Source organism: Trachypithecus francoisi, unplaced genomic scaffold (genome assembly GCF_009764315.1).
Source record: "Trachypithecus francoisi isolate TF-2019V2 unplaced genomic scaffold, Tfra_2.0 Lachesis_group17, whole genome shotgun sequence".
NCBI classification, from domain to species: Eukaryota; Metazoa; Chordata; class Mammalia; order Primates; family Cercopithecidae; genus Trachypithecus; species Trachypithecus francoisi.
Window position 1 is genome coordinate 64,300,051 of NW_022681462.1, and position 27,268 is coordinate 64,327,318.

At 37.2% G+C, this 27,268-nt stretch overlaps 1 protein-coding gene across 9 annotated transcripts in view; it reads left to right on the top strand.

The window, feature by feature from the left end:
- The window catches only part of THADA (THADA armadillo repeat containing), a 366,170-nt gene that overhangs the window by 60,046 nt on the left and 278,856 nt on the right, over positions 1–27,268 (top strand). For all 9 annotated transcript variants that reach the window (XM_033175863.1, XM_033175871.1, XM_033175868.1 and 6 more), the window contains 3 exons: positions 2,641–2,750; positions 20,944–21,076; positions 24,002–24,115. In XM_033175863.1, coding sequence (XP_033031754.1) covers positions 2,641–2,750; positions 20,944–21,076; positions 24,002–24,115 — 357 coding nt within the window. The remainder of the gene's footprint in view (positions 1–2,640; positions 2,751–20,943; positions 21,077–24,001; positions 24,116–27,268) is intronic.

Below are 27,268 nucleotides of genomic sequence, written 5' to 3' on the forward strand. Positions count from 1 at the left end.
CATTTGGGGAAAAAAATTAAGGAAGTTTGAGAAACCTCACCTCATTGACTTTCTGTTTTTATTTTCTATATCTTTAAGTACCTTCTTAGAAATCTCTTGTTTCTCTAATAATTGAAATAATGGTCATTACAAATAAGCTAACTGGTATTTCTTCTAGTCCTTTTTTTGTATTAGTATTTTTTTTTAAGCTGGCTATCATGAGCTACTTATTTTATGGGATTATTGGGCTTCATTCCTATATTAGGGGTTTAATTCGGATTTAAGCCTTGATAATTCTGTTCAAACTGTGCTCTGAAATTACCATATTGAAGATGAAATAAGGCTTACCTGACTGTGGCTCTTGACAACTAGTAGTATGTGGTCTTTAAAAGATACTATGAAGAGTATCATCAGATCTTTACAGGAAAACTAACTGAAGAACATGACCTATCACTCTTTGGGCTACTAAAGAGTTAGATTTTTTTTTTTTAAAAATGTATTATATACTGCTTTATTTGTATATATAATGGTTCTTTGTTGTTAGTCTCCTGATTCTTGTTTTCCATGTGCATCACTTATTATGTCTTTGTAATCAGATGTACTTTGATGTGGATTACGTCCTTGGTTTTCCTCTATTTAGAACCCTAGTCAGAACTCATATTGAACTGAATTGGATTATAGGTTATAGGCCTGTTCTGAGCTTTTCAATTTATTACTTATTTTAATACAACAACCTATGTCCTAAATACTGGTATTATCCCTAGTTTATGGATGAGGAAACTGAGATACTTGCCCATGATGACATGTTTAACTACTTATTCTACTGTTTATTGTTTCTAGTGTGTGCAGAATACTAATTTAGTCCCTATGCTGAGGTAGGAGGTGTTTCTAGGTAAGCATATCTGAGCTATCTTGGGACAACTTGTCTTTTACCATCCTTTGATCTGCTGGGGAGACCTGGATCAAGAGATAGCTGATTATAGCTTTGGTCCTGAGTTTTATACAAAATCTTGATTTTTAAAAGACAGTAGTCACCAAATCTAATGGTATAAAAGCCTAATTGGCTTAAAAGTTAATTCTTTTCAAAACCTTAGTCAACAACAAATTGTCAGTTTTGTTCTCTTTAAAATAAATAGTCTGGCCGGCCACAGTGGTGCATGCCTGTAGTTACAGCTACTCGGGAGGCTGATGCAGAAGGACTCCTTGAGCCCAAGAGTTGGAGGCTGTAGTGCACAATGATCACACCTGTGAATAGCCACTGTACTTAAGCCTAGGCAACATAGTAAGACCCTGTCTGTACAAAAAATGAAAAAATTAGGTAGACGTGGTGACATAACACTTAACAGTCCTAGCTGCTCAGGAGGCTGAGGTGGGAGGATCACTGTAACCTCAAACTCTTAGGCTCAAGGAGTTTGAGGTTACAGTGAGCTATGATTGTGCCACTGCACTCCAGCCTGGGTTATAAAGCAAGACCAGACCCTATCTCAAAAAAAATTAAAAGTCATATTTATTATTGGTCTAATCTTGTGTGGAGAAAGACACCATGTAGGAAAGCCACTGGGTGACATTCTGGCAAATTCCATGGTTCTGTCTTGAAGTGAAGCCTAGTAATTTTTCAGGAGGTCCTTTGCACCACATCTTGCATTGTCATTAACAATTTTATGTCTCTAAAAGGTAATATGGGTTATTTTTTAATGGGTATGGAGTTTTCATTTGGGAAGATGAAAAGTTCTGTAAATGCGTGATGGTGATGGTTGTACAAAAGTGTGAATGTACTTATGCCACTTAATTGTACACTTAAAAAGGGTTACAATGATAATTATATATATTTTATCATAATATAAAAGAAAAAAAATGTTTAAAAGAAGGAAAAAAGGTAATTATTTCACCTAGACCTGTGTGTGTGAGTGTTGTCGTTTTGTGTGATTTTTTTCTGTTGGAGTTGAATGGTGTGAGCTCTAACAAGACACACTGAGGTTTGTGAAGATGATATAGGAAGGCAGTTCTAGTGTAAAAGTTAAAGATGGTCACCTCTGGAGCCAGACTGCCTGGCTTCATGTTCTGGTTCCACTGCTTTCTTGCTGTATGATGTTGGATAAGTTTCTTAGCCTTTCTGGGCCTCAGTTTTTCAGTTGTGAAGTAGAGATAATGATAGTACTTATTTCATGGAATTATTGTGAGAATTAGATGAACTATTGTTAAAAAAAAAAAAAAAATGCTTAAAGTGGCCAGGAACAGTGACTCACGCATGTGATCCCAGTACTTTGGGAGACTGAGGGGTGGATCACCTGAGGTGAGGAGTTAGAGACGAGCCTAGTCAACATGTTGAAACCCATCTCTACTAAAAATACAAAAAGTAGCTGGATGTGGTGGCAGGTGCCTGTAATTCCAGCTACTTGGGAGGTTGAGGCAGGAGAATTGCTTGAACCCAGGAGGTGGAGGTTGCAGTGAGCTGAGACTGCGCCACCGCACTCCAGCCTATACAAGAGAGCAAAAATCCATCTCAGGAAAAAAAAAAAAAAATGCTTAAAACGTTCTGTCACGTGGTGAGTGCTAAATGAATGGACCCCTAGACCTGGGTTCTAGACACTGTTACTAATATAAATACACTTGCGAATATAAACATAAATCAGACATTTGTTTTTGCTTTTTTTGTTAAAGGTAAAAGAAATAGGAGATTACTTTAAACAACACCTTTTACAGTCCAGGCACAGAGGAGCATTTGAACTGGCTTATACTGGTTTTGTGAAACTCACTGAAGTACTAAACAGGTAAAACAAATACCCTTTTGTGTACTTTTTAAAAAGACTAAATATACAAAGCATGTGCTTGGAGTAGAATTTAGTTGTGTCTTTTGATGTTTAAAAGAATAAGACCTGGTTGACTACAAAACTCTTGGAAGAAATTGTTTTCTTAGGTTCCATTGTGTGATTTACTGCAGATGATTGATTGAAATGTCCAGACTGAGTTATTATTCTCTCATTGAAAGGTGATTTGAAGCAAACTCAAAGATTTTGCTAAAAATAGCTTTGAAATTACTATTTTTTTTTTTTCTTTGAATGAAATAAATGTTTTTTCTGTTTGAAAATTACTTGGTGTTTGGAATAAAATAGACCTTGCAATTTTTGGGGTTTGTATTAGAGAAGCACTTAAAGATTTTGTTTTTTTTTCTTCATAAATTTATCTTATAGAAAAGTTTAAAAGAACAGTAAGTAGACTGAAAAGTAGAAAAGATTTTTTTTCCTTTTACCTGGAAAACTAATACTTAGATAGATTTCATATATTTAACCAAATGTATTTCTTGACATTATAGTTACAGATAATTTCATTCATTCATATAATATATTTCCTCCAAAGAGCTTGTGAGGAAACCTTAAATTACTTAATGACTAAGTGTTCATGGCAAGTGTTCTCTAAATAAAAGGTAGTATTTTCCAGGAAAACATTTCCATTGCCTGGAAACTTTTTGAAATGAAGCAGAGTTCTGCCAGCCTTGTAGCCTCAGCAAACATTTTATTTTGGACTGTTAAGGCATCTATTCCTTGAATATTTTTGGAACTTTTTTTTTCACATGCCTGGTAAAAACATTTATAAAACATTCTGGCAGTTATGAGCTGCACAGAATGTCTTTAAATGATACTTTTTTAAAAGTCCCTGACATTAAACTGCTGATCTTGAAAATATTTTATCTTTTCAACTTTTTGTTTCCAGTGCAGACATGACTTATGAACATTTTTTTTTTCCTCAAAACACACTCCACTCCCATCAAATCAATTAACAAGAATGTATGAATACCAGCAGTGTGCTTAGTACTGTGCTTGGTTTGGATGATATTATGGTTTTTTATAAGATGAAGTTCCTGTTATTAAAGAGCTTATGGTTTAGTTTGAGAAATAAGTAGAGATGAAATTCAAAATATTTAACAAAAGGTATGTTGTGAGCACTGACTGGTCAGAACCAACACTGGGTATATGCAGCACCCACCATCTCTCTATGTATGGATGTGTGTGGACTGAATACCAGCCTGGAAGTAAGACCAACACACTTGAAAAAGATAAAACTGCGCAATTTTGGGTGAAATTTATAAATCATATTTATATATAAATCATATAGCAGAGAGAGAAAGCAATGGGGATAGTCTGGTAGGGCTTCATGGAGGAGGTGGAATTTGTGCTAATGCACAAGTTGAAAGAAGGAAACATTGTGAGTAAATGTTCAGAGGCTAGAATCGGCAAGGTGAATAAATAAGCCAACCTTTCTGTAGAGGTGGAGTTAGTAGGAAATAACCAGGCAAGTTGATAGATTGAGGCCAAATTATTGTGTCTTGGAAATAGATTTACTGTAGCAGGGATGGAGAGAAGCATCATTTTTGCTCTGAAATAGATCATAGGAGGCATCATAGAATGGAGGAATAGCAGTAAATCTGTGACTCAGGCTCTTAATTCTGTGTATATTCATTCCATTTACTGGCAATGAGATTGTACAAAAATTAACCTCCCTAACCTTTGATCTCTTCATCTTTAAGGAAAAGGGTATTTGCCCTATTGACAGATCTCTCTGGCTTTTGTTGTATGAATCAAATAAAATAGATATTTATGAAGACCTATTTGCATTATAGAATTTCCTACAAATGTAAAACATTATGAGATTGATGTTGGTTGTGGGGTTGGCATGCAGAAGTAGTTTTCTGGTTGGAAATGTTAGGTTAGATAGATTGTAATGACAGATTATAGTAAGGAGAGCCTGGAATCAGTTATAACAAAGTAGATCTGAGGTGATGAGGGCTTCCTCTTGGGTGATGGCTCTGGGAGTAGAGACAAACTTGGGGTTTTAGTTAACTTTTGGCCCCACATAGATAGTAACAACTCACATGATGTATTGAGTGCTTAGAAGGAAAGCTGTGGACACATTTTATTACATTCATGATTTTGTATCTCAAGAATTTGGGCAGGGCTCAGCTGGGTGATTCTTCCTTAGGGTATTTACTAAGTTCAATTGGTGGCATTCAGCTGGCAGACAAACTGGTCACAAGGGACCTAAGACAGCTTCACTCACATTTATGGCACCTTGGTGAGACTATCCAGAAGACTGAGCCTAATTGGAACTACATGTGGCCTCTCACCCCAGCATGGCAGTCTTGGGGTTGAAATTCTTATATGGCAGCATGCTTCCACCAGAGAGAATATTCAAAGAGAACCAGCCAGAAGCTGTATGATCTTTTCTGACCTAGCCTTGGAAGTCTCATTGCATTGTTTTAGTCACATTCCTTTGATTTTAAGTGCATCTTAGGGTCAGCCTGGATTCAATCCACCTTTTGACGGCAAAGTGGCAAGATCATGTTGTAGAAGTATATGTAGATAGGAGATGTTGTGGTAGCCATCTTTGAAAAATGCCATCTGTCACATGAACCAACTGAATGTGAGTAGTGGAGGTTACCAGGGAGTTCATGGTTCCTTCTGTGATTCTAAGTCTTGGTCACCAGACAAATGGGGTTGATGTTAACAACACCAAGGAAGTTGAAAGAGGGAATGGTTTGATAAAGATGAGTAAGATTTTTGGTTTTTTATGTGTTAAGTATGAGATAATGATGGCATACCCTGATGGAAATATTTAAGTCAGCTGTTAGAGATAGAGGATTAGTTTGGGTGATATAACAGAGATGTAGATTTGTGAGTTTTCTCCAAAAATATCATAGTAAGATTGCAGTCTTTGATGGAGACCATGAAAGGAGAAAGAACAGAGGACCAAGGACAGAGGCTTTTGAATAACTGTGGTTGAATGGTACAGTTGAAGGCATTCCAAATAAATGGAGTGGGGAGACTAGGGAAGGCCCAATGCCTGGTATCTTAGCCACTCCTAATCTACTTTAAAGATGTTCTCATGGCTGTTACTGTTGACTTTTAGCCAACCTGTTAGGAGTTCTCAATTGTTGCTTTCAAACCAAGTAGTTCTTGATCCTTTAGAGACATTTCAAATCTGCTGAACAGAATGTTTTGCAGGGAACATCTTTACCGTGTGTGTGGCTTCCTTTTGTTTGGTTTTTATTTTTAAAAGAAAATGTTTCTTTTGGAGTCCTTTTGAAAGTGTTTTATAAGCTCTTAAGTTATGAAAAAGTTGTTTAGGCACACAACATTTAAAAAGTTTGCAAAGAGAAATCTGGGCATTCATGAAAATCCACAGAAATGGAGGCCAACTGCTGGCCACCTCTTGAGCTACAGCTGTGTTAAGGAAGGAAGCACTTAAAGAGATTAATGGATAAATAACTGAAGAGTTAAACATGACCCACATTGTTTGAATTGGTTTTTAATAGGATTATGCAAAATGTCTTCAAATGTAAACTGACTTCACTATTAAACAATCATCTAAGAATAAATAGGGATGGAGACATTGTTATTTTTTCTGGGAATATATTGAAAGCAACACTTGTAACACACATAACACACCAATAGTGTGTTGAGTTAATTTTCTGTAATCTGATTTTCTCATGTAGTGCTTTCTATTTAGAAGTCAGTGAAATATTCCTGTTCTCCTTGAAAAACAGAATTGCCTGCCTGTGTGTAATTACTTGTCTAAGCATTTGATTGGAGTGCTTAAGTTTGTTAATGTCATAAAACTCTAAATTCAACTTTTTGATGACATTCATATTTGCTTGTTTACTTTCTATGATTTTATTATTTGAAGTCGTTCTTCTGATGAAAATGAACAGACTTCTGGGATGTTAAGTTGGGAATCTAACTTTCGTTTGTCCAACCATAAGATACAAACTGAACTATAAGGGGACAAAATCATTGCTTATGATTCTAAATCTAGAAGGGAGATTTGTTAGTGCTTCGTGTTGTCTTACTCTTCAAATATTTGAATTGCTTTACTTGTTGAAAGGTAGCTTAATCTTCAGATATTTATTGTAGTAATTATAATCATTTTCACATTATTGCCCTGAAAAAATTAAATTGTGACATTTAGCAGTTTTTGTCGTAAAATACTAGTACTTATTCATGGACATCAACAATTCTGTGGACAGAAATCATTTAAATATGTATTTAAACTTTCATCAGTTAATTATAGCTACAATGATTCAAATTCAACAGAAAACTTTTAATGAGCAATTTAAATATAATAGTGAAAAAATAATTTCTTCTACCTTTCTGGAGAATGAAATACTAAGTCTCTAAAGAATATGCAGTTGAGAAAGAAAGAAATGCAAAATGTAATGTATAAGATTTTGGGGAAAAGTCATTCAACTTTGAATGAAAGAATATACAATCTTATGTAAACTTTATTTTTAATTTAATTCATTTATTTGAGACAGAGTCTCTCTGTTGCTGAGGCAGGAGTGCAGTGGCATGATCTTGGCTCATTGCAACTTCTGCCTCCTGGCTCAAGTGATCTTTCTGTCTCAGCCTCCCAAGTAGCTAGGACTTACAGCTGCCTGCCACCATGCCCGGCTAATTTTTGATTTTTTTGTAGAGACGGGGTTTCGCCATGTTGCTCAGGCTGGTCTCAAACTCCTGGGCTCAAGCAATATCCCCACCTCAGCCTCCCAAAGTGCTGGGTTACAGCCATGAGCCACCGCACCCAGCCAAAACTTTTATTTACATTTCATATGGCAAATGTGTCTAAATAAGACACTTATTTCTCACTGAGTGTCCTATTAATTTTATTTGAAATATGAATACTTAAATAAAGAATAAGAGATGAGCCACCCTGGGGAGCCATATTCTTTATATAGAGAAAAATCCTTTTAATTTTCCATTTCTATTGTGGATTTAAAGACTGGAGAAAACTCGAATGTCTTGATGTATAAATTCTAAGTCTTTGTTAGTGACTCCTGCATTTTTATTTTCATTTTTAAGCCTACTATAATAGTTGAGTCAGATATTACTGTTTTTTTCTCAATATTTGAACACTCATTTAAAAAGTTTTCATAATAATACTTGTCATTTAGATACAAAAGCAGAGGGACCTTGTTCTCAGTGAGTAACCTCTATGCCAGCTTTTTAAGTAAAGTTTTAGAATTTTTTTTAATATTAATTTTTTCTCTTCGATCTTAGGGAATGATTATATTAAATCATTGAGAGAACCAACTATCTGGTACATCTTCCAACCACTTCTTTTAATCCACTGTATCTTGCCCTTCTCCCCATGGCCCTCTGATTGGTAATTCAATTTAGATTTGGTCATTGTATTATTGCCTGTGCCTGCAGCTAAGTCTTCAAAATAGCCCCCTAATGTTTTAGCCTGCAGTAAGCCTCAATAATGTATGACAGTGGTGAGGGAGGTTAAGATGGCTTCTCTTGATATGTAGCTTTCTAACAGGATTTCATTTGGGCAAATCATTTTTCAGACTTAAAGTTTCCTGGTGCTTCAGGGTTATGTTCCCTTTTTAAAATGTACATGCACACAACCTTCCTGCACACATCTGTTAGTATTTAGTTTCATTGAAATAATAAACATGAACCTTGAAATAATGAATATAATACTTGACCACAAGATTGAATGGAGTAGGGGAATTTAGCTTATGAAATTATTAGAGATTGGGAAAATCTCAAAGTTAGAAAAAAAAATCTTACTGAAAGAGTTTGAGGAAATGAAGGTGACATTTCTCAGTTAGCAATAGTAATATAAGTTAAAAATAGCTCCATGCTACTACTACATGTAATTGGATGGATGAAGCCATTGAAAAGCCACTTTATAGTCAGGGAATCGGATTTATTGGTACAAAATAATTGTCTAATGACCAATTAGTTGGTTATACAGCTTATGTAATTTGATTTTAGTCTGCGGGTTTTATTCTTATCTTAGAATACTTATCCAGTGGGAGTGAGGTAGCTCTGTGGATAGAAGTTGGAGTAATCTGTTTATGGAACAATAATTTGCTTCAGTTATCTACTCAAGATAATACAAAGGCCTGAATACCAGCTATAGCCTGGCCTGTTCATTTCTGTTACTTTTAGCAGGGGCTTAGGCCATAACAGTTAGCATAGGAAAACAACAACAACAAACCCCCTACCTTTTTTTTTTGGAGATGGAGTCTTGCTCTGTCTCCCAGGCTGGAGTGCAGTGGTGCAATCTCGGCTCACTGCAACCTCTGTCTCCCAGGTTCAAGTGAATCACCCACCTTAGCCTCCTGAGTAGCTAGGATTACAAGAGTACACCAATATGCCCAGCTAATTTTTTTGTATTTTGTAGAGACTGAGTTTCACCAGTTGGCCGGGCGAGTCTTGAACTCCTGACCTCAGGTGATCCACCGGCCTTGGCCTCCCAAAGTGCTGGGATTACAGGAGTGAGCCACCACGCCCGGCCCTCCCTACCTCTTTTTTGTGCATCTGCCTGCCTGCCTTCCTGCCTGCCTTCCTGCCTGCCTTCTTGCCTGACTTCTTGCCTGCCTTCTTGCCTGCCTGCCTGCCTGCCCTCCTGCCCTCTTTCCTTCCCTCTTTCCTTCCTTCTCCCCTCCCCGCTCCCCTGCCATCCCATCCCCTCCCCTCCCCTCCCTTCCTCCCTTCCTTCCTTCCTTCCTCCCTCCCTTCCTCCCTCCCTCCCTCCCTTGCTTTCTTTTTTCTTCCCTCCCTTCCTCCCTCTTTAAGAATTTCTACTCTTCATACAGTGCCGCTTTCTAGTTTCTGATTGGGAAAGTCAGAATTTCAGATATAAAAGACCGAGAGAAGCTGGATACATTTTTAGTAAGCTTCCTTGAGAACTGGTAAACCATTTGTTGTTGTTGTTGCTGATATATATATGTATATGTGTGTATAAATATTTGAGATAGGGTCTTGCTCTTTTGCCTAGGCTGGAGCACAGTGGTGTGATATTGGCTCATTGTAGCCTCAACCTCCTGGGCTCAAGCAGTCCTCTTACCTCAGCTTCCTGAGTAGCTGGGACTACAGGTGTGCACCACCACACCTGGCTAATTTTTTTGTGTTTTTTATAGCGATGGGCTTGTGCCATGTTGCCCAGGCTGGTCTCCAACTCCCGAGATCAAGAGATCCTCCTGCTTTGGCTTCCCAAAGTTTTGGGATTACAAGCATGAGCCACTGCGCCTGGCCATATTTTGTAGATTAATAACATTTTGTGTTACTGAGTTGTTTATGATGAACCTTGAACCCCTTTTAAGAAGGTTGAAATTTTACAATGTACTCAGAGGCTAAAGACACTGATTATTTTGTATTAATTTGACAAGATAACCAAATAAAAACAAAATGCCTTCAGACAAGAGGCTGTCTGCTTATTTAGTGGAAAGGCATTCACTAACAAAAGCAGGATTTTGGAATTCCCCATGGCTGTGGTTGGTGCCTACGCAGATATGGCTCAAAGAACCAAGGACTGTTTCACTCAAGAACCTTTCTTTTTATATCCTTGCTAGGCCCTGGATTGTGTGATGAAGAACCAAAACAAACAACTAGGGTTTGTTGTATTGTTCTTGGGAACCTTGCATGGTTTCATTTTTACTTCTCAATTCCTTCATTATCATAAACAGCAGCAACACTGAAGTTTTGAAATCACTTCCTTATAAAGAAATCTTTCCTTGCTGGGGAGCAGACAGAAGGTTCATTGAATAGTCAGAACTCTATTCTGCTTTTTATAGGCACAGTGACCTCACCATTGAGAAGACTTAGAGTTCCAGCTTCCCTGCTTTTTATACTTGGTTTGTCAATTTTATGCCTACCTGCAGGCACAGCTAATGTGCGCCAGCTGGCACCAGCACTAGTTGCTCCTTATTTAATTATTCAACAAAAGATTTCTTAAACATCTGCTGTGTGCCAGATGCTGTGTTTGATTGAGCTCTCTTTGACCATTGAGAATATGATATGGTAGGCCACAGTTATTGTGAACCTAGAAATAATTACCAGAGTCTAAATAGGAAACATATAACTCTGTGGAACTAAGAGAGGGATGTGAGGACTTGAACAAGGGACTAAGGATTGTATGGGACCATGATGAGGAGTTTTGGGGACATTCTCATCAGGAACTTTGGTGCTTATGTATTTTAGAGTCATTATCTTCTCTATATAGCCCAGAGAATGTTCATTGAATTTTCAAAGCATTTTTATTTTATTTGCATTCTAAAGCACTGAGAAATCAAGTGATTCATCTGTAGCTACACATGTAGTTGGTGATTGAGCCAGCACTAGAATGTAAATGTTTTTCTGGAATTTCATAGTGTTTCTGAGGTTAGCAGTTTAACAAAAGTTTATTGATATTGCTTCCTATAAGGAATTGTGATAGGTAGGATGAAAATATTGGTAAAACATGGCCTTGTTCTTAGAGGAACTTTCAACCTAGCATTTTAATCTTTGGGATTAGATAAGTAAGTCGCATAATTTACAAGACAGACGTTAAAGACCAAGACAAAGATCCACTCACTGAGCTGTCTATCCTAGGTGATAGGAATAATAATTAATGCCAATAATGGAAAAAAAAAAAAACAAGGCAAGAAGAAGGGCACGATGGGAGAGAGAACAATGCTTTAAACATGCTGAGTTAAAGGTGGTGTTGGGAGGCTGCCTAGTGGGATAGCAGACAGTTGGAAATACAGGTCAGGAGATTGACACAGGGGTTCATGTTGGAGATAGCATGACCTGGGACTCCCCCAATATTATAGCAGTGAATGTCCAGCATTCTGGGAAATCCCTTAGTCCCAGCCAAATAGGGACAGTTGTTCACTCCAGCTGGAGGTATATATTTGAAAGTCAGCCGAACGGAGGAAATAGATGAAGCTATGGGCCTAGAGGAGATCTCCTAAAGAGCCTTAAGAAAGAAAGGAAAAGTTATCTTCTTGAGTTAAATTTTATAACTATTGTTAAAACTCAGAGACATTGCTGATATGAAATGTAGTTTCTACTCTGTGTTCACAAGTGTACAAACCTCGGTTAAATAACACTTTTATGTGAACCTGAACTGTACTTGCTTTTGAACTCCATACTTGGTTTTGTTCTTGGGTCTTGGAGAAAAAATGATCTCTTGGGGTAGCAGTTAGATTAATAGAGTTGATTTTGGTAGGCTGTTTGGGGATTTCAGTAGGAAATATTCTTGTATGAATACTATAACCCTGATATGTGGAGATTTGCTGAATGTGTTTGTACCTGTTACAGGAAGCTAAGCAGCCGCATCAATTGCTGGCTCTAACAGTGGCACTTCTCGTTGGAAAACATTTTTGTTTATACTTTCTTTTCTAGTTTTTGTACCCTCTTTCTTTGTCAGCCTGGTTTGTTAGACTACCATACTCAATGGAGTTAGTAAATTATGTGTCATTCATTTATTCAACAAATATTTATTGAGCTCCCTATAGGGTGCCAGGCCCTGCTGTAGGTGCTGGGAATAGAGAAATAACAAGAAGGAATGTGTCCTTGATACATGGAGATGTAGAAAATAATAAACTATCTGCCAGCAGTCTGTATTTTTATGTGATAAAGTTTGGTGGTAAGGAAGATTCTTTCCAACTAAAGTAATATTTCAGCCAAGGCCTGAATGGCAAGAAGCAGCACCTTTTCTGGAGAAGAGCTTTCCAAGCAATGAGATCCACTAGTGCCAGAGTCCATGGTGTATTAAAGAACAGAATGGTATAAGATGAAGTTTAATGAGATTGTCCAGATACGTAGGGCTTTGTGAGCCAGGATGAGGAGTTTGGATTTTGTTCTCCCTGGGAAATCTTTGTGTTTTCTGAGAGTCTCCAACCACATGGATATAAAAATAGAAGATATCTTGGAAATTGTACACACATTAATATTTATGGACCCTAGTAGGTAACTTTAAGATTATGAATAAATGAAGTACACGTGTGTGATAGAGTTGCATGGAAGTGGGGAGGGGACTGGATGAAAAAATGAGGAACTTCATGAATGTGTAAAATAAATGAACATAAAGTTTCTATTCCCAGAAAGTGTACGATTCCTTTCTAAGCTGCCACTTGTTCTTAAACCTAACAAGGTGGAAGTCTGTGTTTATGGGAAAGGGAAAGGCTTTTCTTCCTTCTTGTGCTTGGTAGGTAAAGTATTGTTTGGTAAATAAAGATATTGGCAAGAGGTTTACCTTACTCAGTGGAGTTTATACATAACTACCTTCCTGGCAGCTTGAGTCTTTTCTGGGAATTTTACTTCAATATGTTGGCTTTAAATGTACTTCATATTTGAATGTGAAATGAATTGCTTTGTATTTGCAGGTGAAGTCATTTCTTTAGGCTACCATGAATCATTCAGTTAATATAAGAAAACAGTTTATCAGTAGTAATAAACTTCCCCAGTTCCCTAAGGGAGTGGGGGTACCTCGAAAACAAATGAGACACAATTCAATTCAAGTCAGTCCCAAAGAGGTTATCCACTGAGTGGCTTTTCTGTAGAGTATTTTAATTTTCTAGCTAGCTCTCCATTCATGTCACCCAGTTCATTTAGAACTATTAATACTTTAACCCCCACCCCAATGGTAGATGTTCAGGGAATGAAATAAAAGTAACCTGAATAAAACATGATCAGGAAGATAATATCTTAAAAATAGTATTCTCTGGTAATACATTCCAAAGCCACATGAAAACATTTTGTAAATTATGTGCCCTTTGGAATTTTTATTCTATGGTTCTGTTTTTAGGACATAGCAGAGTACAAAGCAACCACTAGGTACCTGATCTCTTTAAAAAATAAAATAGTGAAATTCACTAAAACAAATAGTAGAGAGTTGATAGCATCTTCATCATGAGCCAGATCTGAGCATTTAGGGCAGGCACACTGAAATAATGCCTTTTTATTAGGCAAGGGCTTTGGTGTCAATATACATTTTAATTCTCTCTCTGCCATGTAAATGTTATGTAACCTTGAGCAAATTATTTAGCTTCCCTCTCGTCTACCCCTTATTTTACCCAATTTTTAAACATTAGTGTGAGATATTTGCATGTACTGGAAGGTATAGTGAATACAAAAATTAGCAGTTATACAACCACAATGTAAATACCTCGAGGAAGAGCATTCACGGCAGAGAGAATGTCAGGTGAAAAAGTCCTGAGAGGCTTGGGCTTGGGGTAGGTATTTAAGGAGCATCAGGTAAACCGTTTATGACTGGAGTAGTGTAAGCATGGGAAAGAGTTGTAGATGAGATCAGAGAAGTTACAAGGACTAGACAGCCTAAGACATTATGTATTTGGCTTTTACTCTGATAAAAGGGGGAGCCATTGGCGTGTTTGTGAACAGAGGAGTGACATGATCTGGTCTTTTAAAAGGATTACTCTTACTGCTGTGTTGATAATAGACTATAATCAGTATACAGAATGAAAAAAACCATAAAGTGTGTGTGTGTGTACACATACAATAGTTCCACACCGGGACATAGCATAGCAAAATTGTCATTAATAAAAAAAGTTTTTTTATTAATCAGAAAGACCGATTAGTTACAATATTGCTATACTACAGAAAACAGAAAGACCGATTAGTTACAATATTGCTATACTACAGAAAAGAGATAGTGATGACTTGGAAAGTGGTGGAGGAAGTAAAATGTGATCTGAATCTGGATGTAACGTGAAGATAGAGCAGGCAAGGTCTGTTGATAGATTAGATTTGCTATTTGAGAGAGAGAGCATAACTACAAAGTTTTTGGCTTGAGCCCCTGAAGAGATCGATTTGTTATTAGGATGGGCAAGACTGTGGGTAGAGTAGGTTTTTGAAGGAAGATCAGGAGTTTAGTTTGGGGCAAGTTTGGCAAATCTAGTAGACACCCCATTGAAACTACTGTGGGTGTACTTTGTTGAAGTACATCCTTTAGAATTTCTTTTGGGGAGAGTCTCCGGAAGGCAGACTTACTCTTTGTGTATTTTAGACTGTCTTTTTCTTACCTATGCTTTTGAGTATACTTTAATGGGGCATACAGTTCTGGTGGACAGTTATTTTCCTTCAGTGCTTTTGTTATTGCCAGTGAGAAACTTGTGTTTGGTATAATTGATGTTCCTTTGTAGATCTCCAATTTTTTTTTCTTTAAATCTCCTGTGGCTTTTACATTTTTTTATTAATCACAATTTTGCTATGCTATGTCCCGGTGTGGAACTATTGTATGTGTACACACACACACACTTTATGGTTTTTTTCATTCTGTATACTGTTTTGGGTAAATTTCCCAGAAAACTGTCTTCTAAGTCACTAATTCTTTAGAATTCATCTCATCTGTTTTATATGTGTGTGTGTGTATGTATGTGTGTGTGTGTATGTATGGGTATATATATGTATATTAAAAAATAGATATATGTTTTTAAGACAGGGTCTCTCACTCTGTCACCTAGGCTGGAGTGCCTTGGCATGATCTCAGCTCACTGTAACCTCTGCCTCTTAGGCTCAAGCCATCCTCCCACTTCAGCCTCCCAAGTAGCTGGGACTACAGGCAAGTGCCACCATGCCCAGCTAATTTTTGTATTTTTTTGTAGAGACAGGGTTTCACCATGTTGCCCAGGCTGGTCTCAAACTCCTGAGCTCAAGTGATCTGCCTGCCTCATCCTTCCAAAGTGCTGGGATTACAGGTGTGAGCCACGATGCTTGGCTGAAAGTATACTTTTATTTCTGATATTTCTAATCTTTTTTATTTTTATACATGCCTGTTCTTATTTCAGTACGGCTTGCTTTTCATGATTTCTTGCTCTTTATTTATTTATTTTTTTTAAGGGACAGAGTCTCACTGTGTCATCCACACTGGAGTCTAGTGGTGCCATCATAACTCACTGTAGCCTTGAATTCCTGGGCTCAAGTGATCTTCCCGTCTCAGCCTCCTGAGTTGCTGAGACTACAGATGTGAGCCAACATGCCCAGTTCACACTTCTTAAATAGAAATTATTCTCTTATTTATCACTTCAGTATCCTAAATATAGTTATTTTAAGGTCTTTGTCAGACTGCTCCATAAAATTAGTTTCATATGGAGTGAAACTGTGTTCTTATTACTGATTTTTTTTGATTGTCTTTCTTAATATAAAATTTATTTCTATATTTTGAATTTTGGCTTGCTGGCTATGATGGGAGCCTTTTGTTTTCTTTATTGATCTCTTTCTAGGTTCTTTCCTCTCTTATCAGAGGAACTAGATTAGGTAGTGGCATTTTGGGTCTCCCACCTCACAGTGAAATTGGGGATACCATAGATCTAGTCACTGAGTTAGTAGTCAGCCTGATTCAGAGGCTCCCTGTGCCCATGGCTTTTCCTACTGCTACAGCCTCAGGCAGCTCTGGCAGTAGCTAGCTCTTTTTCAGATTCTTTTCAAAAGAGATGAGGCTGCTGAAATTCTTTGGCTGCCACTACTGGTTCTAAATCTGTAACCCTGTGGGTCTCTGGTATCAGCATACTCACTGCTTTGCATTTCTCTTCATTTTTTACCCAGATGATTATCTTGTTTTTGGACTCAGCTTGTTTTGGGGTTTCTATTTGTATATTTTACATATTGTTAATATTAACTTGCATTGTAGGGGGATGTCCTGTCAAAATGGAAACTCAGCTATTTCATCTCTATTATTTCAATTGAAACTCTTTTAATACTTGCTTTTCTCATAATAACAGATGATTTTAGAAAATGGCCATTAATAACTTATTAGACATAAGAACAAACTCAATCCTTCCAAAAACCTTCATTTTATAAAACAGCAAAGTGAGAAAATGGAGAAATTTAGTAAATTGCCTTGGATCGTACAGTTACTAGGTAGCAGAGAAAGGATTCTAAACCAGATAACGTGGATCCATAATCTGTGTTCCTAACCACTGTGATATATTCCTTCTCATCTATTAGTTGGGAAAAATAACTTTCTCATATTTTGTTCTAAGAATGAAGTAAGAGCAGCTGCGAAAAACCTGATGCTGTGCCAGACATGTAATAGACATTCAACAAATACTTGTTTTTCTTTCCTTTGTGGCAGGGAAGTATATTTCCAATATGATAGTTTAAATAAAACTTGTGGCCGGGTGTGGTGGCTAACACCTGTAATCCCAGCACTTCGGGAGGCCGAGGTGGGCGGATCACCTGAGGTTGGGAGTTCGAGATCAGCCTGACCAACATGGAGAAACCCCATCTCTACTAAAAATACAAAATTAGCTGGCCGTGGTGGCGCATGCCTGTAACTCCTGCTACTCGGGAAGCTGAGGCAGGGGAATCACTTGAACTCAGGAGGCGGAGGTTGCTGTGAGGCAAGATCGCGCCATTGCACTCTAGCCTGGGCAAAAAGAGTGAAACTTTGTCTCAAAAACAAAGCAAAACAAAAACAAAAAACTTGTAAGTAGATTTTGTCTAAAATGTAGTATGTTTCATTTTAGTAAAAAGGGAGTGTGGGAGTTCCATTATTGGACCAAATTCCCTTGTATGGCTTTGAAGGCAGTACTTGCCTGGGAGAGGTGCAGAGCTAAGAAGCAAGGGAATCAGAGGAATAGGATCCAGTGGCAAAGTTCACATTGGAAACCAGACAAGTAAAGAATTCTGCAGAAAAGCTGGTTTGATGCTGGGGAATTCCAGAGCAGAATAAGAAGGTTCGGACTAGATGGTAGGAGCTGGTGCCTTGAGCGTTTCCCAGAGCTCCTGAGGTTCCTGGGTCAGGAGCTAATATTGAACTAGTATTTAGTGTATTTATATTTCAACACACTTAGGAAATGGTGCAGTGGGCAAGGAGGGCTCTGTCGATGGCAGTTTGCCAGCCTTGACCTTGTAGAGCATTTTTCTGGCCTCTGTTTTCAAGTTCTGCAAATTAACAAGAAGCATTTGGTTCTTAGTATGTAATACTCAAGGGAATAAATAGGCCCAGTGAACTGTTTACAGTTATACTAGCCAAGTATCTAAATTAGGGAGTTGCCTCTGGGACCTTGACCTAGCTCTTTCCCCAGTCATCTCATCTTTTACTTCCTCAGCTCTCGTATATGGGCCTTCCACCATTCGACCTACACATCCTTCAAAGTCTAGTTCAGATTCCAGCCCTTCCATGACACTGTACTGATCCCATGTATGCCTAATACCTAGTAGTTGCTTCAAGTTAATTAGAAGTTTAGAGAAAGGAAAAGTCCTCGTGAGAGCAGTATTTGGAGGAAGTTTCATCATTTGGATGAATAGGGATATGTGTGGAGACCATAAACAAATGCTTAGTTGGGAGTATGAGGTGTGTGTGTTTGTGGTGTGTGTGTGTGTGTTGTATGTTAGTATGAGAACCAGCAAAAAACAATCTTACTAGACCAGAGGAGTTTGTGTAGCAACTTGGAAAAGTTAAGGTTAGATTTAAGTAGGAGGGTTGGGTCCAGGTCATAGGCAACCTTTCAAGCTGGGAGAGTTTGATCAAGTTAGAAGAGGAGTTAAATGATTTGGTTAATAGTCAAGAGCCATTGAAAGTTCATGCAAGGAAGGGTGATGCATAGTGAGGGGTTCCACTCTCATTCCAGACCTGCCTGCCTTCTTGGAGTGGTTGGTTTTGCCAGAGACACTGTGGGCTCATGCAGGGAGGCCCAGGGGAGGCCTACTGACAGTTGAGGAGCATTATTGAACTAGTATTTAGTGTATTTATATTTCAACACACTTAGGAAATTAAGGAAATAGGAAAGTACCTCTCATGTCCTACAGTTCCTTCTTCCCCTTAGTTTTTCCTACATATCGAATCCCCTACAGGAGACTTGACCTTAGGCTGTAGTATTATCTATCAGCTGGTTTTAACTTGCCCATGGTTCTAGGAAGAAAATACAAGTATAAATTAAACCCACAGATATTAGATCAAGTACTCTTTACCTTATTCACCTCTATAATTCCAGCTGCTTCTTGGGTAGCTAAATCACCAAAAAAAAAGGTTTTTGCTTTAATTTTTTTTTTTTTTTGAGATGGAGTCTTGTTCTGTCACCGAGGCTAGAGTGCAGTGGCACCATCTTGGCTCCCTGCAGTCTCCGCCTTCCCAGTTCAAGCGATTCTCCTGCCTCAGCCTCCTGCGTAGCTGGGATTACAGGCGCCTAGTACCATGCGTGGCTAATTTTTATATTTTTAGTAGAAATAGAGTTTTATCATGTTGGCCAAGGTGGTCTTGAACTCCTGACCTCATGTGATCCTCCTGCCTCAGCCTCCCAAAGTACTGGGATTACCGATGTGAGCCACCACACCTGGCCCATTTTTTTCTTTTTTTTACAGTGAAGAAGGAACAAAAGCAAGCAGTAATCTATATCATTAGCACTTAAGTAATTACTCTTAGAAATTTGAATTTCAGTTTTTGGGCAACTGTGTGAGGATTATATCAAGCTGGCAATATTACTAATAAAGTAGGTAAATAATTTCACAAAACACAAGACATTTATCTTAGTTTAAAAAGATATAAAATCCAGTGATTGGGAAGTAACCTCAATCCTTAAAAATACAAAAGTGTGGGGCAATTATTTTTATTATGAAAAATTCCAAATGTATGTATTTGTGTGTATGTATATCACATATATTTAAAAGTAGAGAGAATAATAAACCGCCTTTACCCGTCATCCAAATTCAATAGTGATCAAAGTTGAGTCACAACTGCTTCATCTATTCCTTTTTATTATTGTTTGCTGAAGTATTCTAAAACACATCCCCGATTTGTGATTTTTATTCCTATGTACTCAGTATGCATCTCTAAAAATATGAACCCTTTGTTCCATGTTCACAGTTCAATGGCACATTTTATAAAGAATTTCTTGGTGTTATCTAATATCTAGTATGTATATAAATTTCCTCTGTTACTTGACAGTGTCTGTTTTACATTTCATTTGCTCAAATCAGGATCTAAACAATTTCACACACTGTATTTTGTTGTTATGTCTCTGAATCTCTTTAATCTAGGTTGGGAGTTTTGATAGCTGGTTTTGGTGGCTAAGGGCAGGAGTGTTGAAGAAGCAAGGGTGAGGTGATGGATTTTAAGATATGCTAAAAGGAAATCTTTAGAATCACAGAGCCTGCTAGGAGTAGGGAGATGTAATTGTAACATTTATGGCTGAAATAATATTTTTTAGGTCCATGTCAAACTTTAAAAAATGCCTCCTTTAAAGTAGTAATATTTATATATTTTGTTCTATGTGAAACATACAGCTGAATCTGAGTTGCTATTTAGAATGTTTAGTCAGTAACTGAAATTATCTATTTTACGCCAAACTAGAATAAAGAAAAAAAAAAATCCCAAATGTGTTCCTAAGAGATTCACTATCAATTAGAAATCAGTTATCTTTCTGCAACTTTTCTTTCTCAACTTAAAAACGTGTTTTTCCTTTGGACTTTATCTGCAAATTTTCATATATTAATTTCAGTTAAAACCAGGTACTATCTTGCTAAGATAATTTTGTCTACCTACCACTGAGTATGTTATTCCTTGGGCAGTGTTATACAGTCTAGTAGGGTATACATTGAAAAATTTTATAAAAATTAAATGTTCTTGAGCACTCTAAGATAATGCTTAATGTGATAATGCAGAAGCTCACTGATGTAATGTTCAAATCGCCTCAAAATGTTTATGCCTCTTCCCAGATACATTGCTTTAATTCTCCAGAGGATCTGGTTAAAACTTTTATTTGTGGTAGGCCTCATTTTGAGAGCGATGAAAATGATTGCTAAAATGCAGTTTAAAGTGTGTTTTCTTTGAATATGTGTAATCCCTATAAACAGAACATAAATTATAGTAAACGATAAACTTATATTCTCTTTGTTGGAAATCTTGAGTTGTATAGTATGAAATATCTGTGAGACCATGATCAACCTTTTCCTGAATATTTTGAGTGTGGATGCAAGCCCACATATTAAAACTTATTTTACAGACAAGACATATGCTTTAAACACTGCAGTTGTTAGAAATGAAATCTTTAGATCTTAAGACCCATAATAAAGAGGAAAGTAGGCGAAAAATATGAGACATTTTTTTAGTTTCATCCCCTCTCAATATAAGGATGTTTATTATTTTCTTAACAGTGTAAATGTACATCAATAGTTTGTACTTTCAACTTTGATACCTAATTCTGAATGTTTGATTATAAATGCCTTTTAGGTGCCCAAATGTGAGTCTGCAAAAGCTACCGGAGCAGTGGCTATGGAGTGTTTTAGAGGAAATTAAATGCAGTGATCCTTCATCTAAACTCTGTGCTACAAGGCGCAGTGCTGGAATTCCTTTCTATATACAGGTACTTGTCTGTAGGACCCTAGCTGTTTGTTTATATTTGTCTTTGATGATAGTGTATACTAACCTGTTTGACATGTGAGTGAGCATATTACATAAAGAACATTTCTGTCTTTTCAGCACCATAGCATTTGTGGCTTTGTTTTAATGTGGGGACGGTGTGTTCCTGTGACAAGATCTGTTCTTGGAACAAACCCTCTAAAAGGTCAATCTTGTAGTATCAACAGAGGGTGGTATACGTTTCTGTCTGTGTATTAAGTAGGCAGACATCACTGTGGCACAGTCATTGCTCACTTCCAGGAAGTGTACATGTTGCCCCACCACCCCACTGTATTAAAAAAAAAAAAAAAGAGTCTTCCTTTCATCTCAAGACCTTCAGTACTCTCTGTAGGCAACCAGTGTTAACATTTTCTTTTCAATTCTCCTGTAAAACATCCATCCATAAAATAATCATAATCATAATAGTAGCTGACATTTATCAGTGGTTATTTAATATACATTACCTCATTAACTCCTTCCCTGTACCCTATTATCATCTATATATTCTAGATGAAGAAACTGGGGTTTAGGTATGTTAAGTGACTTGCCAAAGTCCACAGAGACAGTAAGAACTGAGTTAAGACTTGAGCCCAGGCAGCCTGACTCCTGAACCTCTCTGCATATGAGAATATGTGTGTATGAGTCCGTTTTCCCTTTAAACACATATGAAAATGTGTACACTGCTTGCTCTTTGATTTCACTAGTATTATACCTTAAAGATTGCTTCATATCAGCACATTTAGATATGGCTATTGATGGGAAAATATTTTATTTAGAAATTAAGACTGTTACCTTCATGAACCCAAAGAATAAAAACCAGTGTCTTCACAATACTAAATCAGACCCCATCTCGAAAGGCCTTTGTTTAATGCATAGTAAGATTAAATCCGGGAATGTGGTGGTATAATAAAAGCCCTGAAAATAAATGGAATGAAGTCTCTGGTTTTTTTTGTGCCCCTACATTTTTTCCTTCTCTTTCTTATTCCTCCCTCAAATTCCTAAAATCCCTTTATGATTTTTTTGGTGACAGTGGGCATCAGTTGCAGAGGTTGTTGACAGAGATCATTGATGTAGTTCTCCTGTACGGATTTTGGTGACCTTCAGAAATCAACTTTTCTTTGATCTGACCCATTCTGGATCAGTGTGTTTCATTCTCCTGCCTGTAATTCACTCTGACCTTGTGTTTTTACATGTCATTTGTCTGTCTGAGGTCCAATGTTAAGACAGGATCAAGGTCGTCTCACTGCATATTTGTGCAGTGTGCTTCTTTCAGCTCTGGTGCCCAACTTGTACTAAGTATTGGTCATAATGAGTAATCAGAAGGTGTACTTTCTTACCTTAGCCTTGGCAAGAATGCCAAAACTTTACCCAGCTCTTTGGGAGAAAAAAGCCATGGTTCCCTGAAGACATTTTAGTAATTGAATGTAGCTTTCCACTTTATTTTAGTTGAATAAAGTCTAAATTAAAAAAAAAAACTGCTTAAGTCTTCATTTCTCTTAGCATGACTTGCTAATAAAGTTATATTCCTATTTTGGTGGAAATCTGCATAGTGTTAGCTACGGAAAAAAACTGCCTACTTAGTTTGTGAGTTTACCTTTTGCGTAGACAGATTAAAAATTATTTTCAATATAGACAAAGTTTTTTTGAACAGTCATTTAAAAAATATGTTATCTGAGCATAAATAAACTATGAGAAATGTCTTCTAAACCAAACTTTTTTTTGTATGTCTTTATTTTCCTCTTCTGTAAATTTGAAATGCTTCAGAAGAAGCTGACGAACTTGAACTTTCACTTTTGAGAGCCAGTAGCTACAAACATGAAAAGTAGACATGGAGGAAGGGAGTCTGAGAATGTGACTAAAGTGATTTTTTTAAACAGCTTTATTGAGTTGTAATTCACATACTATATATTCACCCTTTTAAAGTGTACCATTCAGTGGTTTTCAGTATATTCACAGAGCTGTACAACCATTATTTAGTTTTAGAACATCAACCCATGAAACTTCCCATACTCATTAGCAGTTACTTCCCGTTTCTCTCTACCCCTGCCACTCAGCCCTAGGCAATCACTAATCTACCTTCCAGCTCTATACATTTGCCCATCCTGGATATTTCATATATATGGAATCATACAGTGTATGATTTTTTGTGTGTGGCTTCTTTCACTTCTTTCACTTAGCATGATGTTTTCAGAGTTCATCCATGTTGTAATATATGTTAGTACCTCGTTCCTTTTTATTGCCTCACGTGACTTAATACCCTATTTTTACCCTATTTTTATATTTATTGGACATCGGCAAAGTGTTAGATACGAAGTAAGTAAGCTACTGAACATTTTAAATATAGGACCTCTTTGATGTTTGCAGTATTTCTTTTTGTTCCATGGAGTTTCAGATACTTTGATTAGTCCTCCAAGTAATGATTCTTTGGTGAAGAATTAACTAACTGCTTCATCTCCAGGGAGCCTTAACATTCTTACAAGAAATTTAATCCAGAGATTTTTTGTTTTTTAAGTGAAGAGAATTTTCTTATTAGATAAATTTGTTACTAAAACTGATTTGTTTATTGTGTCTGAGAACTGCCACCTACTTGGGGTTCTTAAGGAGTTGTCAGTAAGTTTTAGCCTTTTAGAATTGTAAAATTTAATGAGCAAACTGGAAGTGACCTTAGAGATGACATGATTTCACCTTCACCTAAATTTACAGATGAAGAATCTGTAGGTTAAACTGTGAGGCTAAACCGCCTGTCCAGGGCGACATGGCTTAATTAACTTTCTTTGATAACCACATATTTTTATTAAGGGGATTTTTCATTTTGGAATTGATCCAGGGAAGCAGCAAAAAGTGTATGTAAACTAAGAACCCTGTTAATTTTTACATTCTTTTTTCATAGGCACTGTTGGCATCTGAACCAAAGAAAGGCAAAATGGATTTGTTGAAAATAACAATGAAAGAGTTAATCTCTTTGACTGGGCCTACAGATGACTTACAGAGCACAGTCCCCCAGGTAATCATGGAAATACACAAACCCTCCAGTGTTGTTTTTTTCGTTTTGTTTTTCTCTTTTTTCGAGATGGAGTTTTGCTCTTGGCACCCAGGCTGGAGTGCAGTGGCGTGATCTCAGCTCACTACAACCTCTGCCTTCTGGGTTCAAGCAGTTATCCTGTCTCAGCCTCCTGCAGTGGTTTTAAATCTTTGCTTTATTTTTTAACAAAAATTATTTGTTGGAGATGAACTCTTGAACGTTGGACAGACATTTGAAGCTTGTTTGAATAGTTTTTATTTTTTATTTTTTGTCTTTACCATCCACAAAATAAACCATTGCTGTAGTTGAATATATTAATCAAACGAAACAATTTTTAAACTCTGGTGAAAACATCGAGCTTATATAAGCTATTTTATAATACTATTGCATCCACAAATTTGAAAGTGTATATGCTAGCACTTTAGAATTTCATGTGTGCTTCTTTGAGTTGATGTACATTTTGTAACTCGGCCGTTGAAAAGTTCCTTTAAATATGGTATCTAACTTTTGGGATGTTCACATTTAGTTCCTTTTAGTCACTACCTGTATGTATGAAGTTAAAGCGCTCCTCATAGCTTCGCTTCACCACTAGGGAGTCAGTATTAATACCTGTCAAGTACTGCTTGTACATTATAGTCTGGGCTTCCTCAGTTAATGCTTTATAGTAGGACACTCCTTTTTTCGTTTGTGTTTTGAGACAGTCTCACTCTGTTGCCCAGGCTGGAGTGCAGTGGTGCGATCTTGGCTCACTGCAACCTCTGCCTCCTGGGTTCAAGCAATTCCCATGCCTCAGCCTCCCCAGTATCTGGGATTACAGGCGTGGGCCACCACACCTGGCAAATCACCTGAGGTTGGGAGTTCAAGACCAGGCCCAATCACCTGTTGGCCAGGTTGGTCTCGAACTTCCGACCTCAGGGATCTGCCTGCCTTGGACTTCCAAAGTGCTAGGATTACAGGTATGAGACACCGTGCCCAGCCTATAGTAGGACACTCCTACCTAACTATAAAGAGCCATGCTAGGTCAGGGAACAGATTGAGAGCTGAAGTTTACAATCAAGTACAATAAGTACATAGGATTTTATTTTAGAGCCTGTGGGAGGTGTTAAAGGGAGCCCACAGGCCAGAATGTGGACTGTGGAAAAGAATGAGGATTCTTTTCCACAATCATATGGAACATAGTCATATGGCACATAGTGGCCAGTGCCCATAGGTATGAAATGTCGGCCGGGCGCGGTGGCTCAAGCCTGTAATCCCAGCACTTTGGGAGGCCGAGACGGGCAGATCACGAGGTCAGGAGATCGAGACCATCCTGGCTAACACGGTGAAACCCCGTCTCTACTAAAAATACAAAAACTAGCCGGGCGAGGTGGCGGGCGCCTGTAGTCCCAGCTACTCGGGAGGCTGAGGCAGGAGAATGGCGTAAACCCGGGAGGCGGAGCTTGCAGTGAGCTGAGATCCGGCCACTGCACTCCAGCCTGGGTGACAGAGCGAGACTCCGCCTCAAAAAAAAAAAAAAAAAAAAAAAGAAATGTCTTCATTTCTTTAAAAAATTGACTAAAATGTTGTTAATCACCGTTCAAAAATGATAATTTCAAGACATTTTTCAGTGAAATGTGAAAAAGATATAATTGGTTCTGTTTTCCTAAACTATCACTTTAAAAAAGTAGATGCTGTGTATCCGTTATCTGAAATGCTGGGAACCAGAAGGGTTTCGGATTTCAGATTTTTTTTTCTTCTTTTTTTTGGTATTTTTGCATTATACTGAATGGGTCAACATCTCTAATCTGAAAATCTAAAATGCTCCAATGAGCATTTCCTTAGAATGTCATGTCGGTGCTCAAAAAAATTTTGGATTTTGGAGCTTTTTTGATTTCAGATTTTTGGATTTGGGATGCTGAACCTGTGCTGTTTTTATAAGAACATCTAAAAATAGTGGGGGTTGATTTTAACGAGTGCTGGATAATTATTGCCCTACTGTACTTCAAAGTGATGGCATTTTAGTGATCATTTTTATGAAATTGGTGAGATTTAAAAATTTTGTCTGTGACCAGTCTTCTAAGCTTTTTTAGTTGATAATTTGCTTTCCTTCTCCCCTCCCATGGTTCATTTCTTTATTATTTTTATTATGTATCTTTTGAAATATTTCAGCATACAGAAATATATAGTGAATAATGAACATATTTGAAACCAATTCCAGTTTAAGAAATTAAACATTACGGAGATTGTTAGTTATGCTGTGGATTCTTCCACATCTCGTTCCCCTTTATTCCTCCTCAGCTGTAACCACTAACCCGAATTAGTGACTATCATTCCCAAGCATTTTCATCATACTTTTATCTCCTTTTATATGAATGTTGTTATTCACACTTTTTATACTTTGGTTTTGTCAATCAACATTATATTTTAAGGTTAGTGAGCTCCTGTTCAGCCCCTGTTCACTTTCATTTCTGAACAGTATTTTATTCTATTTCATTTCATCCCTTCTTCTGTGAATGGACATTTGCTTTGTTTCCAGTTTTCTTGTATAAGAAACAATGTTGAAACAAACATTCTTGTGTGTCTCCTTACACATGTGAGTGTTTCTCCAGGTTATATACCTAGAAGAATTGCAGTGTTGTAGGGTACACACATATTGAATTCAGTACTATTGTGTTGTCTCCAAAGTGGTGGAACTAATATTCCTGTCAGCAGAGTATAAGACTTTCCATTGCTTATCAACACCTTTGTATTATCAGACTTTTACAGTTTTTGACATTCTGCTTAGTGTGAAATGCTGTTTTCTAGTTTCATTTTGCATTTCTCTTATTACTAGTTAGCTTTAACATCTTTTCATATGTTTATTAGCCTTTTGGTTTACTTCTGAGAGTTGTCTGTTGAAAGACTTTGCTTACTTTGATATTGGTTATTTGTCCCTTCATTTTTGTTTTGTAGGAGCTGAATTTTTGTTGTTGTTTCAGAAATATTTTCTTGATATTGATTTCTTTTTGATTATTTGAATTACATATATATTCTCCCAACCTATGGTTTCTCTTTTTACTTCGTGGTCTCTATTATTCTATAGATAATTTTTAATTTTAATAAAATAGAATAGGTTAGCTTTCTCCTTTACGGGTTGTACATTTGGATCTTATTTCA